Source organism: Lithobates pipiens, unplaced genomic scaffold, assembly GCF_037356315.1.
Source record: "Lithobates pipiens isolate NorthernLeopardFrog02 unplaced genomic scaffold, aLitPip1_a1.2 Scaffold_22, whole genome shotgun sequence".
Lineage (NCBI taxonomy): Eukaryota > Metazoa > Chordata > Amphibia > Anura > Ranidae > Lithobates > Lithobates pipiens.
Genome location: NW_027507784.1, coordinates 74,184,570 through 74,205,733, shown reverse-complemented (window position 1 = coordinate 74,205,733; position 21,164 = coordinate 74,184,570). Strand labels below are relative to the sequence as shown.

The following is a 21,164-nucleotide window of genomic DNA, read 5'->3' as shown; positions in this document are numbered from 1 at the left end:
TCCACATGCCAGGTGAGACGTTGCCATGCCGTGCTGCGTCTGTTGTGCCTGGAAGCAAAGAGCCACACTGGCCCGGCACTCCTTTCAGCTTTGCGTTCACAGGCAGATGAGTGGCTAACACCGCTCAATTTGACAGTTGGTAAAGTGGTGTGTGACAACGGTGCCAATCTGCTTAGCGCATTGAAACAGGGCAAAATCACGCACGTGCCGTGCATGGCACACGTCTTAAACTTGGTCGTGCAGCGATTCCTTGTCAAATACCCTGGGGTCCAGGACATCTTGCGGCAGGCAAGGAAAATCTCGGCCCATTTCAGAAGATCTTACACGGCCATGGCTCGCCTTGCTGACATTCAGCGGCGACACCATCTGCCGGTCAGACGTCTTATTTGCGATTGCCCGACGCGATGGAACTCAACCTTCTATATGCTTGATAGGCTGCTCCAGCAGAAACGTGCAGTTAACGTCTACCTGTATGAACTCTGCGAAAGAAACGGTTCTGGGGAGCTGGGTTTTTTTTCACCGCGCCAGTGGCTGCTCATGCGCGACACATGCAGACTTCTGCGGCCATTTGAGGAGATCACCAAACTGGTCAGTCGCAGCCATGGCGCCATCAGTGACATGGTACCTTATGCCTTCTTTCTGGAGCGTGCATTGCGTCGTGTCATTGATCAGGCTGTGGAGGAGCAGGAGCGGGAAGATGAGGAAGTCGCAATGCTGGATGAATTCCCAGGGGGGGCTACTCTATCTGAGACAAGTCAACAACAGGAGTCTGATGAGGAGTCAGAGGAGGATGGTGCCGGGGCGGATGAGCAGGAGCAAGAAGAGCATGCTTTAAACCTTTCTGGGATCCCTGTTGTGCGAGGATGGGGAGAGGAGAATGAAGAGGACGACATTATCCTGGATGATGAGCAGGAGCCAGGCCACCACACCGCTTCCACTTTAGTGCAAATGGGGGCCTTCATGCTCCAGTGTTTTAATAGGGACCCCCGTATAAAAAGCATGAGGGTCAAGGACCAGTACTGGGTGGCAACGTACTTAGACCCCCGGTACAAACACAAAATGGCGGAAATGTTACCGCCGTCGCAGAGGGCTGTCAGAATGCAGCACTTCCAGGCCTTGCTTCGAGAAATGCTGCATTCTGCTTTTGCGTGCGCTGGCAGAGGAGCAATTCCCACTCCCAGAGAAGGATTTGCGGGTACCAATCCAACAGCGCCTGCAAGAAGAGGCCGGTTTGAAGATGTGTTGGTGACTTCGGATATGAGGTCATTCTTTCAGCCGACCCATCGACAGGTGTCATCCGGATCCAGCATCAGGGAACGCCTAGACCGTCAGGTGTCCGACTACATTGGGTTAACGGCCGATGTGGACGCTCTGAGGAGTGATGAACCCCTAGACTACTGGGTGGGCAGGCTTGACCTCTGGCCAGAGCTTGCCCAATTTGCAATCGAACTGTTGGCTTGCCCCTCATCCAGTGTCCTGTCCGAAAGGACGTTCAGCGCAGCAGGGGGGATTGTGACCGATAAGCGTACTCGCCTAGCTCACCACAGTGTTAACTACCTCACATTTCTAAAAATGAATGAGGCATGGATCTCGGAGGAATTCAACACATGTGATCAGTAGACCATGTATATGTCTATAAACAATTTTTGGAATCAAGCACACAGACCTTCTTAATTCATTTGGCTCACTTCCCTGACCCAAAAAAGCACACCGTACTATATGCCCCTACCCTCCTCTTTGAAGAGGTTGAGCGGTGTCATATTTCTACTGGGGCTGCTTATTATGAGGGGTTCCCACCATCCCTGTGCTGTGCTGACTTCCTCCTGGGTGTTCTTATTATGAGGGGCTCCCACCATCCCTGTGCTGTGCTGACTTCCTCCTGGGGGTTCTTATTATGAGGGGATCACACCATCCCTGTGCTGTGCTGACTTCCTCCTGGGGCTGCTTACGGTGCTGCTGTCAGCGCTGTATGTCACGGAGCTGCTGTCAGCGCTGTATGTCACGGAGCTGCTGTCAGCGCTGTATGTCACGGAGCTGCTGTCAGCGCTGTATGTCACGGAGCTGCTGTCAGCGCTGTATGTCACGGAGCTGCTGTCAGCGCTGTATGTCACGGAGCTGCTGTCAGCGCTGTATGTCACGGAGCTGCTGTCAGCGCTGTATGTCACGGAGCTGCTGTCAGCGCTGTATGTCACGGAGCTGCTGTCAGCGCTGTATGTCACGGAGCTGCTGTCAGCGCTGTATGTCACGGTGCTGCTGTCAGCGCTGTATGTCACGGAGCTGCTGTCAGCGCTGTATGTCACGGAGCTGCTGTCAGTGCTGTATGTCACGGAGCTGCTGTCAGCGCTGTATGTCACGGAGCTGCTGTCAGCGCTGTATGTCACGGAGCTGCTGTCAGCGCTGTATGTCACGGTGCTGCTGTCAGCGCTGTATGTCACGGAGCTGCTGTCAGCGCTGTATGTCACGGAGCTGCTGTCAGCGCTGTATGTCACGGAGCTGCTGTCAGCGCTGTATGTCACGGAGCTGCTGTCAGCGCTGTATGTCACGGAGCTGCTGTCAGCGCTGTATGTCACGGTGCTGATGTCAGTGCTCTGTATTACGGTGCTGCTGTCAGTGCTCTGTATCTCCTGCACCCTCTTGTTTGCCTACCCTGGTCCCTGACCTTCCCTCTCCTCCATTGCCTTCATTAGCTCCATAGTCCTGAATTGTCAGAACAATTTCCCAAATAAAAAAAAAATGCTTGTAGTTATCGATCCCAAATTCACCTCATACATGTATTATGCTATTGTCCAGGTGGTGGGACTACGTGCTACCCCCTAATAATTACCCCGTGGCCGCAAATTCGACCTAAAGGTTTGCGAAATTCGCCTCCCATTGAAGTCAATGGAGCCCGCGGCGAACGGTCGTTTTCGCGAACGTTTGTGTCCGTTCGCGTTTCGCGTTCGCGAAACGTCCCGTCGGAAGTTCGTCCATCACTACTGATTAGCAATTTTTGAAAAGGTGTACCTAATAAAGTGATCGTATATATATATATATATATATCTGTGAGTGTATATCTGTTTGACAATTTAAATTAATGACACTAACCTTTATTTTGTTATATGTATTTCTTCCCAATTAGCAATAAAGTTATGTGAACAACTGTCATGGACTATACTGTACATGGTAACTATTGTTTTCACATATCTTACAGAGGCAGAAGGGCTTACCATTCTTGGCTTTGCAGGATTTGTTGTCCGGCTGCATTAAATACCCTTCGACACAACTGCATGTATAAGAGCCTTGTGTGTTCCTGCAAGTCTGACTGCAAAAGCCGTACAGTGAACATTCATCAGCATCTGGAAGAGAGCATAACAGAGGGTGGTCACCATCCAAAAACAGGTCCTGCTTATGTGAGATTATAGTAACAGTAACTAGTAAATATGCCATCATAACTATTGTGTGCAACCCATGATAGAAAAACAGACAGATCTGAGAAAGACAAATACGTAGATATGTGTGGGAAAGATGAATTCATATGAGGAGTTAGGTATGCAAACAAATAGATCATAGATAGCTCCAGTGTTAGATGGTGTTGGAGATTCTCTGGGTGCTAATGACTATTCTACCACCACCACCAAAATTAGCTCCTTAGTTCAGAGAACTTTCACATGGTTCAAGTTGCATGCACTCCCATATCCATACCCTTGCCTTTCTTAGTTGCTCCATTTGAGCAAATGAGCAAGGTGCCCAATGGAATGAGAAGATGCAAAAAGAAGTGCATATAGGTAAGTGGACCTAGCTAAGGAGATACACCCTTTAGAAGGACCTGTCATAGTGACAATTAAAGTGTTACTAAACCTAAAAATGTTTTTTTACCTTAATGCATCGTTTGCATTAAAGGGGAGGTCCACCCTAAAAAAACAAAAAACAAACAAAAACAAAAATAATGTTTTCGCTTATCAGAAATGGCTGTTGCTAGGCAGATCGTCCTAATCTGCCTCTTCCTATTCCGCGGTGATCTTTGGTCTTCTCCTCCTCGTGTTGTCTACTGGTGAATGGCGCGCGGTGTGTTGTGGGAACTGTGTGTGTCCCAGAACACAGTGCGCCCCAGTTACAAAACGCCGCACGACTCATGCATGTGCAGTAGGAAACGGGCAGTGAAGATGCAAGGCTCCACTGCCTGTTTACCTTACTTTGAATGCCGGCGCTGGGACCCGAGAGCCGAGGGATGGGTCGGCCTCAGGCGGACGACATCACGGGCACCCTAGAAAGGTAAGTGCTCGCTGGCTCACCACTTTAAGGTGAAAAATGTTTTCAGTTTCGCTGTTCAGTTTCCCCTGTGGGAAGGGAAAAAGAAAGAAGAGATCAGCGCTGCGCACGGCTGCAACCGTATTTATCGGCGTATAACACGCACTTTTTCCCCTAAAATCAGGGGGAAATCGGGGTGCATGTTATACGCTGATCCCCTGCTGTTTCTATACCCTTCTGCCACTCTCTGCGACTTCCAGGTATTTTCGGCTATCTTCGGCCGTTCTCGGCTATTTTCGGCCGTTCTTGGCTATTTTCGGCCATTCTCGGCCGTTCTCATGGCTTTTGGCTTTCCGAGTGTGGCTGAAAATAGCCGAGAATGGCCGAAAATAGGCGAGAACGGCCGAAGATAGCCAAAAATACCCGGAAGCCGCAGAGAGCGGCAGAAGGGTATAGAAACAGCGGGGGATCGTCATATAACATGCACCCCCGATTTCCCCCTGATTTTAGCGGAAATACATGGAAAGCTGGGAAATGCAATGGGGGACATGTAAGGGCAACATTGAAAATACACAAATCCTTTCAATAACATCCTGGGGGGGGGTGCATTAACCACTTGCAGACCACCCGCCTGCACTGTACTGAAGTGTGTCTGTGGGAATATTTGGGGTATTCAGCCAAACAATCATTTGTCTGATCAGGTGTTGATGTTAGATGAGAAGACCTTCCTCACAATCAGGATTCCATTTCATCCTAAAGGTGTTCAGTAGGGTTGAGGTCAAGGATCTGTAAAGCCCACTTGGGTTTCCCCACATCAAACTCATAAAATCATGTCTTCATGGAGTTGACTTTGGGCACAGAGGTCTTACCCAAACTGTTACCACAAGGTTAGAAGTGCACAATTGTCTTGAAATGTCTTATCCATTTCCACTAGAATCAACAATACCCTTCACTGGTCACAGCTCCTACTTTTGCTCCAAATTATAAGTGTGACAGTAATGCCGCGTACACACGATGGAATTGTCCGGCGGAATTGGCCCGGCAAACAATCCGGCAAACAATCCGCGATTTCTAATGTGATGACGTACAGCACGTATGACGGGACTAGAAAAAGGAAGTTTAATAGCCAGTAGCTTCCTTCTCGTACTTGCTTCAGAGCATGTGTCATTCTTAGTCCGCCAGACTAGCACACTGACGAACGGATTGTCTGCTGAAAGCCAAGTCCGGCGGAAAAATTTTGAGTCAAAACGACTTTCTAAGCCTGCCGGACTTTACGATGAAAAAATCCGCTGGAGCCCACACACGATCGAATTGTTCGGCGTACTGTGGTGCGGCGGACCGAGTCCGCCGGACAATTCGATTGTGTGTAAGCGGCATAAGGTGTCTACAGACATTTTAGAATACTTTGTTTTTCCATCACTATTACTAGCTTAGTGTAACATAAAAGAATGGGCAATATGGGGGACAGATGTTTAAAAAGCAGAGCAACTTATAAGATCTTTACAATACAAATGAGATGACCTAACTCTGGAAGATATCACTATATAACTATTAGGGATACATAGATCCCTGTAAGGGCTATTTATTTGATCGATATGGGAGAGCAGCAGATGGAGAAGTTGGTCTAACACACAAAACAGCATCATTTGCCACGCGAGTGCCGATCTGCTGCCTTCTGCCAGTTTTCTAGCTATTTATAAAAGCTGTAAAATCAATGGAGGCATTTTATAGGCACCAATGTCTAGGTGTTTAGATTTCAGAGAAGACTGCGGCATATTTTTTCCTTCGCTTTTCTTTTTTTTTTTTTTTTGGATAGCTATTGCAGTCATCGTAAATAGCAGCAGATGCATGAAAGCGATGGAAATGATCAAGCTGGTTTTTACTAAATCGCACATGGGCGATGCCAAGGAGGTGGCAGGAGAGGCTCAGGCACCCTTGTGATGCAATATGATTCATGTGAGTGCCAAGTGGTGAATGTATCCCAGACACAGATGAATGAGCGAAGTGGTAATCTTGCACACAGCCAATTCTCCTACCTATGCAGCTTTTCCTGTCTGCTCCCAGCTCGTAGCCATCTCGACAGTAGCACTGCGTGCTGTTTCTGCTCAGTGCACATCTGTATTGGCAGTTCTGCTTCTGACACGTTGATTGCAGCTCTAGAAACAACAGAGATATTCAGAAAATAAATAATTGCTTTTTATCAGGATTAGAAAACAGAATGATCCAATGCAAAGCTGCATGGGATAACTCTAAGTAGTGGTTCTCAACGCCTATCCTCAGGACCTTCTAACAGGCTAGATTTTAAGTATTACCTTGGGGAGATACAGACTAGAATACTGAAATCCCTGAGCAGCAAATGATATCACCTGTGATGTATTTCAGTTCTCTTGCAAACCTGGCCTGTTAGTGGGCCCTGAGGACAGGAGTTGAGAACCACCGTCTTAAAGGTAAACTCTAGGCAAACAGCTAAATACACTTTTAGAACACAGACTTAGTTAACTTTTCACATGCCAAAGGATTTGCATTTCTGTCCATCCAGTTGTGAGATTTGCACAGTCCTGGTCACCTGACATTGCTATCCTGCAGTTAAAGTGATATTAAACCAATTTTATGTTTTTAAGTTTAAAAGACATACCTATTATTACCTATATTTATACATGCTATCCCCATGCCTGTGGGCGAGTGTCTACTACACCAGGTGGTAAGGTGATATCGTTGTGTGCATGGTTCTGGCCAGTACTGTGGGCGCCCATAGACACACACAGTATCCAGTAAGCCACACCTACTTACAGGTAGTCCCATCCAGATGTTGCCAATTGTCTGTCCACTCTTGTCTGAGATCCCTTGAGTTATCACCCCACTGGACATGCCCAGCAACTCAAATAAGGGTAATGCTGTGTTTCTGGGATGCAGCCTGGGACACAGTCTCATCGGGCAGAGCACCTAGATTTAGGACTTTGTGAAATTTACATCTATACAATCAACTAGCAACCATTCTGTTTCTTTCTGTTTTTTTAATTTCCATTTGTTCATGATTAAGCTTTCAAAGTAAAACAAATTCACTTCACTTACTTACCTCCTATCATTTCCAAAGTGAGCACAAAGTTGTATAAAGTGGACATTCTCTTTGTGAAAGCCGGCCATAGATGGATCAAATGTTGGCTGTTTCCACAGGAACCAGCCAAGATTTGATCAATTTCTGGGAAGGCTGGTTGTAGTGAAGATGATCCATCAATTAACTTCAGTACAACCAGCCTGTCGTATTTTTGCATGACATTAATGCTGGCGACGTTAATCATTGTTTTCTGCTGGCAGAGAAGGTTCCGAACACTCCTCGCCAGCAAAACACAATAGTGCTGCAGGAGGAATTCCCCATCAACACAGATTGTGTTGATGAGAGGATTGAGGAATTTTCTCTCCTTCCACCAACGATGGAAGGAAAGAAAATTGCATAACCTAGGGGCTGCTTAATTGAAGGAGAGAAAATTGCTCGCTCCTCCCATCAGCATAGTCAGTGTTGATGAGGGGATCAACCAATTTTCTCTCCTTCCACCCATGCTGGAAGGAGAGAAAATTGCATAATCTATGGGGTGCTTAAAGCGGCATTCAACCCAAAAGTGGAACGTCTGCTTTTTCGTCTCCTCCCCCCCTCTGGGGCCACATTTGGCACCTTTCAGGGGTGAGGGTGGAATGGGGACCTGTGCCGCGAGACTTCCGGAGACCGTGCCGCAGTGAAGTACATCAGCAGCTCGGCATGTGCAGAAGGGACCTGGCCGTGAAGCCGAAAGGCTACACGCCCAGGTTCCCTTACCAGCAAGGGTGGCGGCAGCAGGCAACCAGCCGATGTTTACAGGTGCCGACAATGCTAGACTCCCGGACAGGTAAGTGTTCTGTGGTTAAAAGTCAGCAGCTACAGTACGTGTAGATTCTGACCTTTAATTTTTAAAGAGGTGGGCAGAGCTCCTCTTTAAGTGAGCAGCCTCTATTCCCCAATTCCTTGGTGTATTTCAGTGCGTTCAGCATCTGTTCGTAGATTAAACTGTCATTAATTAACAGAGTGAAATTGAGGTCACACACATATTAAGACAAGTTGCAAAAATGTTTATCAGACATTTTCTAACTTTTTTTGTGTTATCTCTATGTGGTTAGTTTGTGGTCAGCATAATATTACCATTTTGTGTCATCTGCAATAAATGTTTTAGTGAATGAAATACAAGTTGAACAGGATAAATCTGAGACAGCATGATGACTAAATGATTGTCACTATTGCTTACGGTGCTGGAAACCTGGACCAAGTAGCTTATTGGCTTGTATGTGCGTTTCCTTTTAACATGCGTTTCCAATCAAAATCATAAAGGAGAGTAAACTGGCCTTAAGAGAGGTCATGGTAAGAGAGGTGTGTTCCAGACATCAGTTCAATGTCTAAATGGAGAAGTATATAGCTCACAAAACTGCATAGGGGGTTCTTTACTGTCAGAGCAGTGAGAATGTGGAACTGCCTTCCACAATCAGTCGTGCCAGCAGGAAGTGTCAATAGTATATAAAAAACTCTTAGCCCTTGTACACATGGTCGGAGATTCCAACGGAATGTGTCCTATTGGACCATTTTGTTGGATAATCCGACTGTGTGTGGTCTGCATCTGACTGTTTCCATCGGAGTATCCGACGGACCAAGTTTTCCAACTTGTCCATAAAATTTTCAGACAAAATGCTCCGATAAGACATACTCCGATCAGATGTAGCCTACTCCGACGGACAAAGTGCCATGCATGCTCAGATCAAATTCCTTGGCCAAAGCTATTGGCTACTAGCCTGAACCTAGTCCCGTTGTAACGAAATAATGTCATCACGTTATGTGCAATCTGACTTTCCGACAACTTTGTCCGACCGTGCGTATGCAACAGTTTCGGTCAAAATCCGTCGGACAAAATCCGTCAGACAAAATCCAACGGATTTGGTTGTCAGAATGTCCGACCGTGTGTACAAGGGCTTAGATGGGCAGCTTAGCAAACACAATATACAGGGATATGGGAAATGATAGTAATGCCCACACAGGTTGAACTGGATGGACTGATGTCCTTATTCAATCTTACCTACTATGTACCCATGTAGCTATCTCCACTCAGAGCCACCAGCCCAACATATTTTAAGAATGCTCAAATGCTTGCCTGCCCAGTCCTCCCCTGACTCATGTTGAAGACACTAGACTAAGATACTTTAAGGCAAGGAGCTGAAATTATAATATCTGTAGTATGCAGCAGCACCTGTCAGCACTATATAAATTGAAGTGATACTAAAGTTTCATTTTTTTTTCTTTAAAAATAGCAAACATGTTTTACTTACATAGTTACATAGTAGGTGAGGTTGAAAAAAGATACAAGTCCATTAAGTCCAACGTATGTGTGTGATTATAAGTCAGTATTACATTGTATATCCCTGTATGTTGTGGTCATTCAGGTGCTTATCTAATAGTTTTTTGAAACTATTGATTCTCCCCGCTGAAACCACTGCCTGTGGAAGGGAATTCCACATCCTGGCAGCTCTTAGCCCCCATACACACAGTCGGAAATTCCGACCACAAAATCCGATGGATTTTTTCAGACGGATTCTGTCTGAAACTGGTGTTTCATATACACGGTCGGACAAAGTTGACGGAAAATCCGATCGTTCTGAACGTGATGACGTTATTTCGGTACGTCGGAACTACGTTCGGGCTAGTAGCCAATAGCTTTGGTCTCCTAATTTGATATGAGCATGCGTGGCACTTTGTTCGATCATGATTCTCTACAAACAATCGGACAAAGTCCGACTGGATCATGTTGTCGGAAAATTTTATATCCAGCTCTCAAACTTTGTTGGTCGGACATTCCGACAGAAAAAGTCAGATGGAGCTCACACACAGTCGGATTATCCGACAACACGGTCCGATCGGACATTTTCTGTCAGAATGTCTGACTGTGTGTACGGGGGCTAACAGTAAAGAACCCTCTATGTATTTTATGGTTAAACCTTTTTTCCCATAATTTTAATGAGTGGCCACGTGTCTTGCTAAACTCCCTTCCACAAAAAAGTTGTATCACTATTGTGGGGTCATCAGTACAGTATTTGTAAATTGAAATCATATCTTCTCTCGAGTGTCTCTTCTCCACAGAGTATAAGTTAAGTGCTTGCAACCTTTCTTCATAATGAATATCCTCCAGACCCTTTATTAGCTCTTCTTTGTACTCACTCCATTTCCAGTACATCCTTCCTGAGGACTGGTGCCCAGAACTGGACAGCATACTCCAGGTGCGTCGGGACCAGAGTGGGAAAATTATAATTTTATCTCTGGAGTTAATCCCTTTTTGCTGTATGCCAATATTCAGTTTGCTTTGTTAGCAGCAGCTTGGCATTGCATGCCATTGCTGAGCCAATCATCTACTAGACCCCCAGGTCCTTTTCCATCCTAGATTCCCCCATAGGTTCTCCCTCCAGTGTATAGATTGCATTTCTATTTTTGCCACCCAAATGCATTATTTTACATTTTTCTACATTAAACCTCATTTGCCATGTAGTTTCCCACCTCATTAATTTGTTCAGATCTTCTTGCAAGGTTTCCACATTTTGCACATAAGTTATTGCCCTGCTTAGCTTAGTATCATCCGTAAATACAGAGATTGAACTGTTTACCCCATCCTCCAGGTTGTTTATGAACACAATAAATAGGCTTGGTCCCAGCACAGAACCATGTGGGACCCCACTACCCACCCCTGACCATTTTGAGTATTCCCCATGTATCACCACCTTCTGAATTCGCCCTTGTAGCCAGGTTTCAATCCATTTACTTGTCCATGCCAACGGACCTTATTTTGTACAGCAAATGTTTATGGGGAACTGTGACAAATGCTTTTGCAAAATCCAGATGTCTATGGGCCTTCCTTTATCTAGATGGCAACTCACCTCCTCATAGAAGGTTAATAGATTAGTTTGGCAAAAATGATTCTTCATGAATCCATGCTAATTAATGCTAATGATACCGTTTTCATTTCTAACATCTTGTATATAGTTCCTTATCATCCCCTCCAAGAGCTTGCATACTATTGATGTTAGGCTAACTGGTCTGTAATTCTCAGGGATGTATTTTGGGCACTTTTTAAATATTGGTGCTACATTGGCTTTTCTCCAATCCGCTAGTACTATTCCAGTTAGTAGACTGTCAGTAAAAATTAGGAACAATGGTCTGGCAATTACATGACTGAGTTCAATAAGTACCCTCGAGTGCAAGCCATCCGGTCCTGGTGATTTATTAATGTTAAGTTTCCCCAGTCTAATTCTAATTCTGTCCTGTGTGAGCCATGAGGGTGCTTTTGTGAGTGTCATGAGGATAAACACTGCAGTTATGGTTACTAAAGCCCCTGATTCCTTTGTGAAGACTGAGGAGAAGAATAAATTCAATATCTTTGCCATCTCCCCATCCTTTGTAACCATGTCCTTCCTCATTTTTTATGGGGCCAATATGGTCTGTCCTCCCTTTTTTACTGTTTACACCATATTTATCGGCATATAACACGCACTTTTTTCTCCTTAAAATCAGGGGAAAATCGCGGGTGCATGTTATACGCCGATCCTCTGTGATTTCTGAGCGATTTTTGAGCTCTGGGTGACTTTCAGCTGCCTTCGGCCCTTCTCGTAGCGGCCGAAAAGGGCCAAGAGCAGCCGAAAGCTGACGAGAACGTCCGAAGGCGGCCGAAAAGCGGCGGCGCCATTTTTAAAAATAAAAGCTGAAATTATCACTGACAAGGGGACAATGATGCATGATGACAAGGATAATGATGGACAGGCTGCATGACAAGGCTACAAATGACACTGACAAGGCTTCAGATGGACACTGATAAGGCTGCATTGATGGGCATTTAAATGTAAGTTTTTTTTCCTTAAATTTCCCTCCTAAAAGTTTTTTTCCTTAAAATTCCCTCCTAAACTTGGGGTGCGTGTTATACGCCGGTGTGTGTTATACGCCGATAATTATGGTACTTAACCACTTGAGACCCGCGCTATAGCCGAATGACGGCTACAGCGCGGATCTCCTTTGCCGGGACTACGTCTATTGACGTAGTCTTGTGCACGAGTGGCCTGCGCGCCCCCTGAGGGGCACGCGCGGCGCGCTCTGTGATCGGGGAGTCTACGAGACTCGCCTGATCACCGATCCTTGCAAGGGGTCGATCCCGACCCCTTATCACGTGATCAGCTGTCAACCAATGACAGCGCGAGGAGAAAAAAAGGAGAGGAGAAAAAAAAAGCCGATCACCGGCGGCCGTGATCGGGACATCAGTCCCGAACACGGCCAGCCCTGCCAGTGCCCACCTGCCCCCTGCCAGTGCCCACCTGCCCCCTGCTTTGCCACATCAATAAAAAATGTGTCCCCCCTGTCAGTGCCACCCAGCAGGGCCCATAGTGCCACCCAGCAGTGCCCACAGTGCCACCCAGCAGTGCCCACAGTGCCACCCAGCAGTGCCACCCAGAAGTGCCCACAGTGCCACCCAGCAGTGCCCACAATCTGCCTCAACAAAGGTGCTGCACCCCAGTGCCACATATCCGTGCCCAGCAGTGCCGCTCATCAGTGCCCATCAGTGCCCAGCAGTGCCGCCCATCAGTGCCCAGCAGTGCCACCTATCAGAGCCACCTATCAGTGCCACCTATCAGTGCCCATCTATCAGTGGTACCTATCAGCGCCCCTTAGTGCCACCCATCCGTGCTACCCATCTGTGCCACCCATCCGTGCCATCTTATCTGTGCCCGTCTTTGCCCATCAGTGCCGCCTTATCTGTGCCCATCGGTGCCGCCTTATCTGTGCCTATTAGTGCCGCCTTAACTATGCCTATCAGTGCCCACCAGTGCAGCCTATCAGTGCCCACCAATGCAGCCTATCAGTGCCCACCAATGCAGCCTATCAGTGCCCACCAGTGCAGCCTATCAGTGCCGCCTCATCAGCGCACTTCAATGAAGCAGAAAAATGACCTGTTTGCAAAATTTTATAACAAACTATTAAACATGATTTTTTATATTTTTTTTGCATCTTTTTTTGTTTGTTTAGCAAAAAATAAAACTCCCAGCTGTGATTAAATACCACCAAAAGAAAGCTCTATTTGTGGGGAAAAAAATGATAAAAATTACATTTGGATACAGTGTTGTATGCCCGCGCAATTGTCATTCAAAGTGCATCAGCGCTGAAAGCTGAAAATTGGTCTGGGACTGAGGGGGTTAAAGTAATTTCTTGGGATTTTTTTTGTTCTCCTCCGCTATGTGTCTTTCGTGTTCTATCTTAGTCACCTTAATTGCACCCTTACATTTCTTGTTGCATTCTTTATAAAGTCTGAATGCTGATGATGATCCATCAACCTTGTATTTTTTGTAGGCCTTCTCCTTTGCTTTTTATGCATTTTTACATTGGAGTTAAGCCATCCAGAACTTTTGTTTGCTCTTTTAAATGTATTACCCAATCAGATGCACTGGCTAATGCCCTTATTTAATATGCTCTTAAAGCAAACTCATCTCTTCTCCATGTTCTTTGTTCCTAAGATTTTATCCCAATTTATGCCTTCTAGAAAGGTTCATAGTTTAGGAAAGTTGGCTCTTTTGAAATTCAGTGTCTTTGTATTCCCCTTATGTTTCCTATTTGTGTGATTTATACTGACCCCAATTGACCTGTGATCGCTGTTTCCTAAATTGCCCTGTATTTCCACATCCATGATTCAGTCTGTATTGTTGGTAATCAGTAGATCTAGTAACGCTTTATTTATAGTTGGTGCGTCTACCATCTGACCCATGAAATTGTCCTGTAAGACATTTAGGAACTGGCAAGCCTTAGACAAAAGCGTGGTTCTCTCCGCCCAGTCTATGTCTGGATAATTAAAATCCCCCATTATGATAACACTTCCCATGCTTGCTGCTAATCCAAATTGTGATAGGATTGTGATAGGAGGTCCATATCCCCCTCCTCCCTCAGGTTAGGGGGCCTATAGCATGCTCGCAGTATTATTTTCCCTTTAGATTCATCCCTTTGATGCTCTACCCATAAGGATTCCACCTCCTCCCTAGCTCCCTTAGTGAAGTCATCTCTCACATTCACTTATTCTTCCACATTCACTCACATTATTCTTGATATATAGACATACCCTTCCCCCTTTTTTACCCTCTCTATCCCTGTGATAAAAAGGGTATACCCTTGAATGGTTGCCAGGCAATAATGAGAGTTGTTGAACCAGGTCTCTGAAATTCCCACAAAATCCAAATCCTCCTCGTACAACAGTATCCCTAGTTCACCCATCTTGTCCGCCAGGCTCCTGGCATTGGTGAACATGCAACGTAGTTTAGACTTGTTACTATACTTACCTTGGGTTTATGTGCTTTAGTCAACCTGCCACTAATGCTTCTAATACTACCCTCAGGAATATGTTCTGTGCTGACTATCTCTACTTCTGGACCCTCCCCCGTCGCCTAGTTTAAAAACCCCTCTAACTTTTTGGGCATCTTTACTCCCAGCAGATATGCACCCTCCTCATTTAGGTGCAGTCTGTCCCATCTGTAGTACTGGTGACCGACTGAGAAGTTGGTCCAGTCCTCCAGGAACCCAAACCCCTCCTTACTACACCAGCTCCTCAGCCACTTGTTTACTTCCATAATATCCCTCTGCCCTTCTGGTGTGGCTCGAGGTACCGTTATTACTTCTGAGAATACTACCTTGGAGGTCCATTTCCTCAGTTTAGCTCCCAAGTCCCTAAAATCGTTTTTTAGGACTCTCCATCTGCCTCTGACTTTGTCATTGGTGCCAACATGCACCATGACAGCTGGGTCTTCCCCAGCCCCTCCCAGTAATCTGTCCACCAGATCTGTGATGTGCAGAACCTGAGCGCCCAGTAGACAGCATGCAGTTTGGCGCTTCAGGTCTTTGTCACAGATTGCCCTCTCTGTCCTTCTACTTGCTCTGTGCAGTGGTTTGCGCAGAGCAGCCCAGATCCCCCTCTTCTCGGGTCCATCATTGGTGCTTCTGGCCCCTCCCCCCAGCCGAGTCCTGCACAGCAAGCAGCTTGCTATGGGGTTATCTGAGCCAAGCAGCTGCTCTGTGTGTCCGTTCAGACACAGAGCCGTGGTTCCCCCACTCTCTCCGCATCAGTTCACTGACTTCGCTCACTGCCATCTCAACCAATGAGGAGGGAGAGTCCCAGGCAGCTGAGACACTCCTGCAACACTGGATCAAGATGGACTCAGGTACATTTTAGGGGGGCTGCTGCAAACAGAAGGGTTTTTTTTTTTCTTTTTTAATCTTAATGCATAGAATGCATTAGAATAAAAAATACTTCTGACTTTACAATAACGTTAATTAAGTTTCCTGACAATGGTAAAAAGTGTGGTCAATGCCTGTGCAATATGTGTCAGTATAGTTGCTTTTATTCACCACCTGGGGCAAATATGACAAGGTGACAACACAGGGGAACATATGGAACTGCGCTTTGTTTGTGCACAGTGATGTAACTGGCTACAGCCAATGTGGATTTTTCCTAAACAGAGCATGTTTAGGAGATAGTCACTGTACCTACTAGGATTTACTACCACAACCACTGCCGGTTCACACATTTCCGTGGTGGATGCAGAGTGGATTGCACAGGGGTCCTGTGTGTCTTTTGCTCTGTTTCAGGTCCAAATTCAGGCAAAAATCCTGGCCTGATTCTTCCCTGAAATTGAGACCAAAGATGCACTGGACCCCCTGGCGCGAGCCACATCCGTATTAAGTGTGAACCCCACCAAACTAATTTTAAAACTGTTCCCTTGCCCCTTCTATCACTTATACAAACCTGTAGAAGAAAGATGTGTATACTTACCTGTTTTCAGGCCACTCCGATCCAGTCACACAATCATCTGTGAAGGAAATCTGACAATGGATGGCCCATAGTAAGTCTATGGGTGACATCACCACTCATGCATTCCTGCCATAGTCCTGCACTCTCCCCTCTCCCTGTAACTGGCACTGGCTGACAAAGGGGAAACCACATGGCCAGACCAGAGCAACTGTTAATTAGGTAAGTATATGCATCTTTCTTCTACCGATTAGTTAATATACAGTAGGTATTAAAAGGGAGTGGTAGAAGTTTTAAGGTTAGTTAGTGATATCCTGTAATTCCATTTTAAGAAGGTTTTTTTTTTTTTCTTCAAATGCCAATTTATGCATTGGCATACCTCCATAGACCCAATCTGTCTGTGCAATATGGTCACTTTCTTACTTAGCACTATCCACAGACAACGTATCTATTCAATACAACACAGAAGTTGAATCCAACACAATTTTACTTCAGATACAGTAAGTGCAGTACAGAGGCTGTTTTTTTAGCCTTAGAATATAATGACTTTCCTAAGCTCTGCTTCTGCAAAGAACTTACACTGGCTGAGAGAACATGGAAGAAACAGGGAGGGTCTACCTACTTTACTAAATAGAACTAAAGAGGGATGGGTAGACAAATGTGAATACCAAATCACATAGGTAAACAAGTTGTAGCGGCCCTAAACTATCACTAGATATTTATGCCCATCAGAACGATAGCAACCTGATCCTGTTCAATACAACAGCAGAAAAACTACATATATATAAGGCAGAACAACGTGGCTTAAATAAACTACAGAAACATCTTCAAAATTATAAACCAAGCCCAGCTAAATGCAACTAAATTCCACTAGATATGTTTGAGGTATAGTTGTCACCCTACAACAGGAGGTTCCTGGGCAAAGACCAGGGGCGGACTGACAACTCATGGGGCCCCCAGGCAATAGGAGATTATGGGGCCCCCAGGCAATAGGAGATTATGGGGCCCCCAGGCAATCAGAGATTATGGGGCCACACAGTATACACACACACACAAGCAGTATACAATCACATAGTATACACATACATGTACACACAGTATACACAGACATGTTTCTATTGGCTGAGAAGGTACTGGAGAGGTGGGGCAGCTATAATCTCAGAATTTTTAGACCAAAAGGATGTCAGTAAGGGACATTTCAGAAAAAAAAATGTAACAAAAAACACAGATTTTTACATACTGTCCCTGGTTTTACTGAGGCTGGTAACTCTGATGGGGCCCCCTGGTGGTGCCCTCAGGCAGTGCCCGAGTGGCCGAATGGTCAGTCCTCCCCTGGCAAAGACATTCATGCCATGGAAGAATTGTTGGTGTTTGACAACTTGGGCAGTGGCAGAGCTAAGTGTCAACCTTTATAGAGATGTTTTTTTCTGTGAATTTTTAGGATCTCAGGGTGGTTTTCCTTATTTAAAGCGGAGGTCCACCCTAAAATGGACCTCCGCTCATCGGAATCCCCCCCCCCTCCAGCGCCACAATCGGCACCTTTCAGGGGGGAGGGGGGTGCAGTTACCTGGATAATCCAGGTAACTGCACCCACTTCCGGGCTAGCTCTCTGCGGAAAGGGGCATACGTTACGCCCCTTTCCGCAAGCGCCCGCCCCCTTCAGCAAGTGCCCCGCTGCCTGCTGGGAAACACACAGCTCCCAGAGGCAGCGGGGACCGTCCGGATTGCGCCGCGCGGCTCGCGCATGCGCAGTAGGGAACCGGGAAATGAAGCCGAAAGGCTCCATTTCCTGATTCCCATACCCAAGATGGCCGCGGCACGAGCGAGCGATCGGCTTCGGGTGCCGACATCGCGGGCGCGCTGGACAGGTAAGTGCCACTATTTAAAAGTCAGCAGCTGCAGTATTTGTAGCTGCTGGCTTTTAAAAAAAAAAAAAAAAACGCGGAGTCCCGGTGGACTCCCGCTTTAATAATCATTTCTCCCAACTGTCCCTGATTTTGAGGGACTGTCCCTCATTCCTCCTCATTTTGGTCTGATCTATATAGTTGTATATAGAATGCACTTTTTATCTTTCAAACAGTGTTTCCCAGTAAACCCAGTAAACCAAATCTTTCATCCAATTTCTAAATTGCTGCATTTGTAAAGTTTAAAAGCCAATATAAAGAAATGGCAGTGGTAAAAAAAACATCACTTGTGGATTTAATTAACCTTTTTTTGGGGGAGTTAATGCTCCTCTAAGGGGGCATGGCAGGGGGCGTGTCCTATGCCTACATACGTTTGCTAATAGGTGTCCCTCATTCCCATCTCAAAATGTTGGGAGGTATGAATAATGAATACAGCGCAGCATAGATACGTGTCTTTTATATCTGCCTGGAGTTTGGCTTCAAACATTCACTAAATTTAATTCACATTAAAACTCAGATCTTTTCCAGGACCTCATCCATTATAGCCACATCTTTTAAATGAATGGCCTTTTCACTTACAAAAAAAAAAAAAAAAAAAACATTTGCAGAATGGGATGGAAATGTCCTTTAACCACTTCACCCCCAAAAGGATTTACCCCTTTCCTGACCAGAGCACTTAACTAACAATTGCGTGGTTGTGCGATGTTACACCAAAACAAAATTGACATCCTTTTTTCCCACAAATAGAGCTTTCTTTTGGTGGTATTTGATCACCTCTGTGGTCTGTGGTTTTAATTTTTTGCGCTATAAACAAAAAAAGCGACAATTTTGAAAAAGAAAAGCTTTTTTTTTTTTTTTTTTTTTTTTTAGTTTTTGGTATAATAAATGCCCCACAAAAATATATACAATTTTTTTTCTCAGTTTAGGCCGATATGTATTCTTAGACATATTTTGACAAAAACAATCACAATAAGCGTATATTGATTGGTTTGCACAAAAGTTATAGTGTCTACAAAATAGGGGATACATTTATGGCATTTTATTATTATTATTTTTTATTAGTAATGGTAGCGATCTGCGATTTTTATCATGACTGCGACATTGCACATTGGACACGTTTGACACTATTTTGGGACCATTGTCATTTATACAGCGATCAATGCTATTAAAATGCACTGATTACTGTGTAAATGACACTGGCAGAGAAAGGGTTTAACACTAGAAGGACCATCAAGGGGTTAAGTGTGTCCTAGGGAGTGATTCTAACTGTAGGGGGGGATGAGCTCATTACAACATGACAGAGATCACTGCTCCTGATGACAGGGAGCAGTAAATCTCTGTCATGTTGCTAGACAGGCCAGGGAAATGCCTTGTACTCATAGGCAGCTCCCGTTCTGTTGCTCCGTGACCCGATCGTGGGACACCGGCAGACAACGGGTCCACAGGACCCGCGGGCACAGTCACGCAGTACGTGGCCACTAGCCCACAAATTAAAGGGGGCGTACACCGCTGCCATTGTGCTGATGTATATCAGTGTGCGGCCGTCGACAAGTGGTTAAGTAACAATTCGATATAAATAAAATGTTCTCAATAATCCTTGGAAAATAACTTTAAATTGAGAAGGCTCCAGATACAAATTGTTTTGCCTGGGGCAGGAAACACAAGGTCTTCAAAGGTGAAATCCCATCGCCTGTTGTAGATAATCCTCGGAGGTAATAACATAAAATACACTCAGTCAAAATAAATTACCCCACAATAAATTAAAAGAAGAAATTTGGGCTTTGTTTGACGATGCAACAGAGGTGCCTTAATTAGACCTGGCAGTTTTCGATCCTGATGGAATTTACCAATCTTACGGGAAGCTTCCAACATTTTAGCTTGTGTGATTGCATCAACCGCTAAGCAGTGGATATTCCCCACATTGTGTTCCTCTGTGACAGGAACAGTTGGGCAGCGTGATGTGTCTGATGTGCAGGGGTAGAGTTAAAGTAATTGATCGTATCCAGGAGGAAAACACCAACCTGCCCTACAACAGCTGCAGCTCTGAAATCCCGTCTAGACTTTCTTTGTATCTTGAATGGAAATGAGCAAGTCACATTGGCAAATACAAAATGTTGCAATACACAAAAAAACTGTGTTTAAACCATTTGTAAACTCTGTGTTCCATAACAATGCAGAGCAAAGTGAAGGAATACACCATTGAGCCCATTTCTATCAAATATTGTCCCCTTATCCCTACTAACCCACTCGACCTAAACCTAAAGGTAAACTTCAGCTTTATTTTTAGTTTTGCACAGTTGTACAGGATCATCTCTTCTACTGAAATAGCTTATTCTCATCTCAGGGCACACTGTGAGCTTCTCACATTCCTGGCTGGAGGACATCATCTAGTCCGAAGCCAGGTAAACTTTGGTCCTCCAGCTGTGATGAAACTGCAAATCCCATCATGCTTTTCCCTGTGGGAGTCATGCCTGTGGCTATCAGAGTCTTCCAATGCCTCATGGGAATTGTAGTTCCTCAACAACTAAACTTCTAAAGATTGCCAACCTCTGATCTAGCCCTTTCCCCTCTAGCCTTACTGGACTCGATCTGTCCATTTTATTCATTGGATTTCAGTTCTTTCACTCAAGGTCTCAGCATCACATGTGGGCAGTTCCTTAGACAATATTAATGCAATTACAGCCTGCCTAGGAATGCCCTCTTGTCCAGGCTGACACCAAAGAGGCAGTCCATTGTTTGTACCCGAGGGCTCTTGAAAATAATATGGAGACAGGGTGATGTTAGGTTTACAGGAATCTATGTACAGCACCCTGCTGACCCCTTCCACCAGCCATGATTATCCTGAATTGTACAGAGAAGCACAAAGACCCAGTGATGTGATGTCACTGGGTCTAAAATAAAGTATGTAATAAAATATGAAAATAGATTTTTTTATTTTTTTATTTCATTAGCAAGTTGATGGAAAGGGGGTGGGTAGGGAGAACAAACTATTAGCAAATGTATCCTTTTTTCTGCCACCAGTGTGAGGGAATGTGGGAGGCTTTCACTTTTCTTTGTTTGGAATTAGATGTGCATGTTAGCCTCGGTTTATGTGCACTGCTCTATGCACACTACACATCTCATAGTCCCTAGTGCTTCTCATAAGCAAGAAAGAAAGGGTGGCTATGTTCTTGCATACAGTGGGACTTTGAAAACGAAC

At 45.3% G+C, this 21,164-nt stretch overlaps 1 protein-coding gene across 1 annotated transcript in view; it reads right to left on the bottom strand.

Annotated features, from left to right (window-relative positions):
• The window catches only part of LRP1B (LDL receptor related protein 1B), a 2,110,020-nt gene that overhangs the window by 1,234,449 nt on the left and 854,407 nt on the right, over positions 1-21,164 (bottom strand). Inside the window, exons 4-5 of the mRNA XM_077447755.1 lie at positions 6,264-6,383; positions 3,207-3,335 (exon numbers count right to left, since the gene is read on the bottom strand). Coding sequence (XP_077303881.1) covers positions 3,207-3,335; positions 6,264-6,383 — 249 coding nt within the window. The remainder of the gene's footprint in view (positions 1-3,206; positions 3,336-6,263; positions 6,384-21,164) is intronic.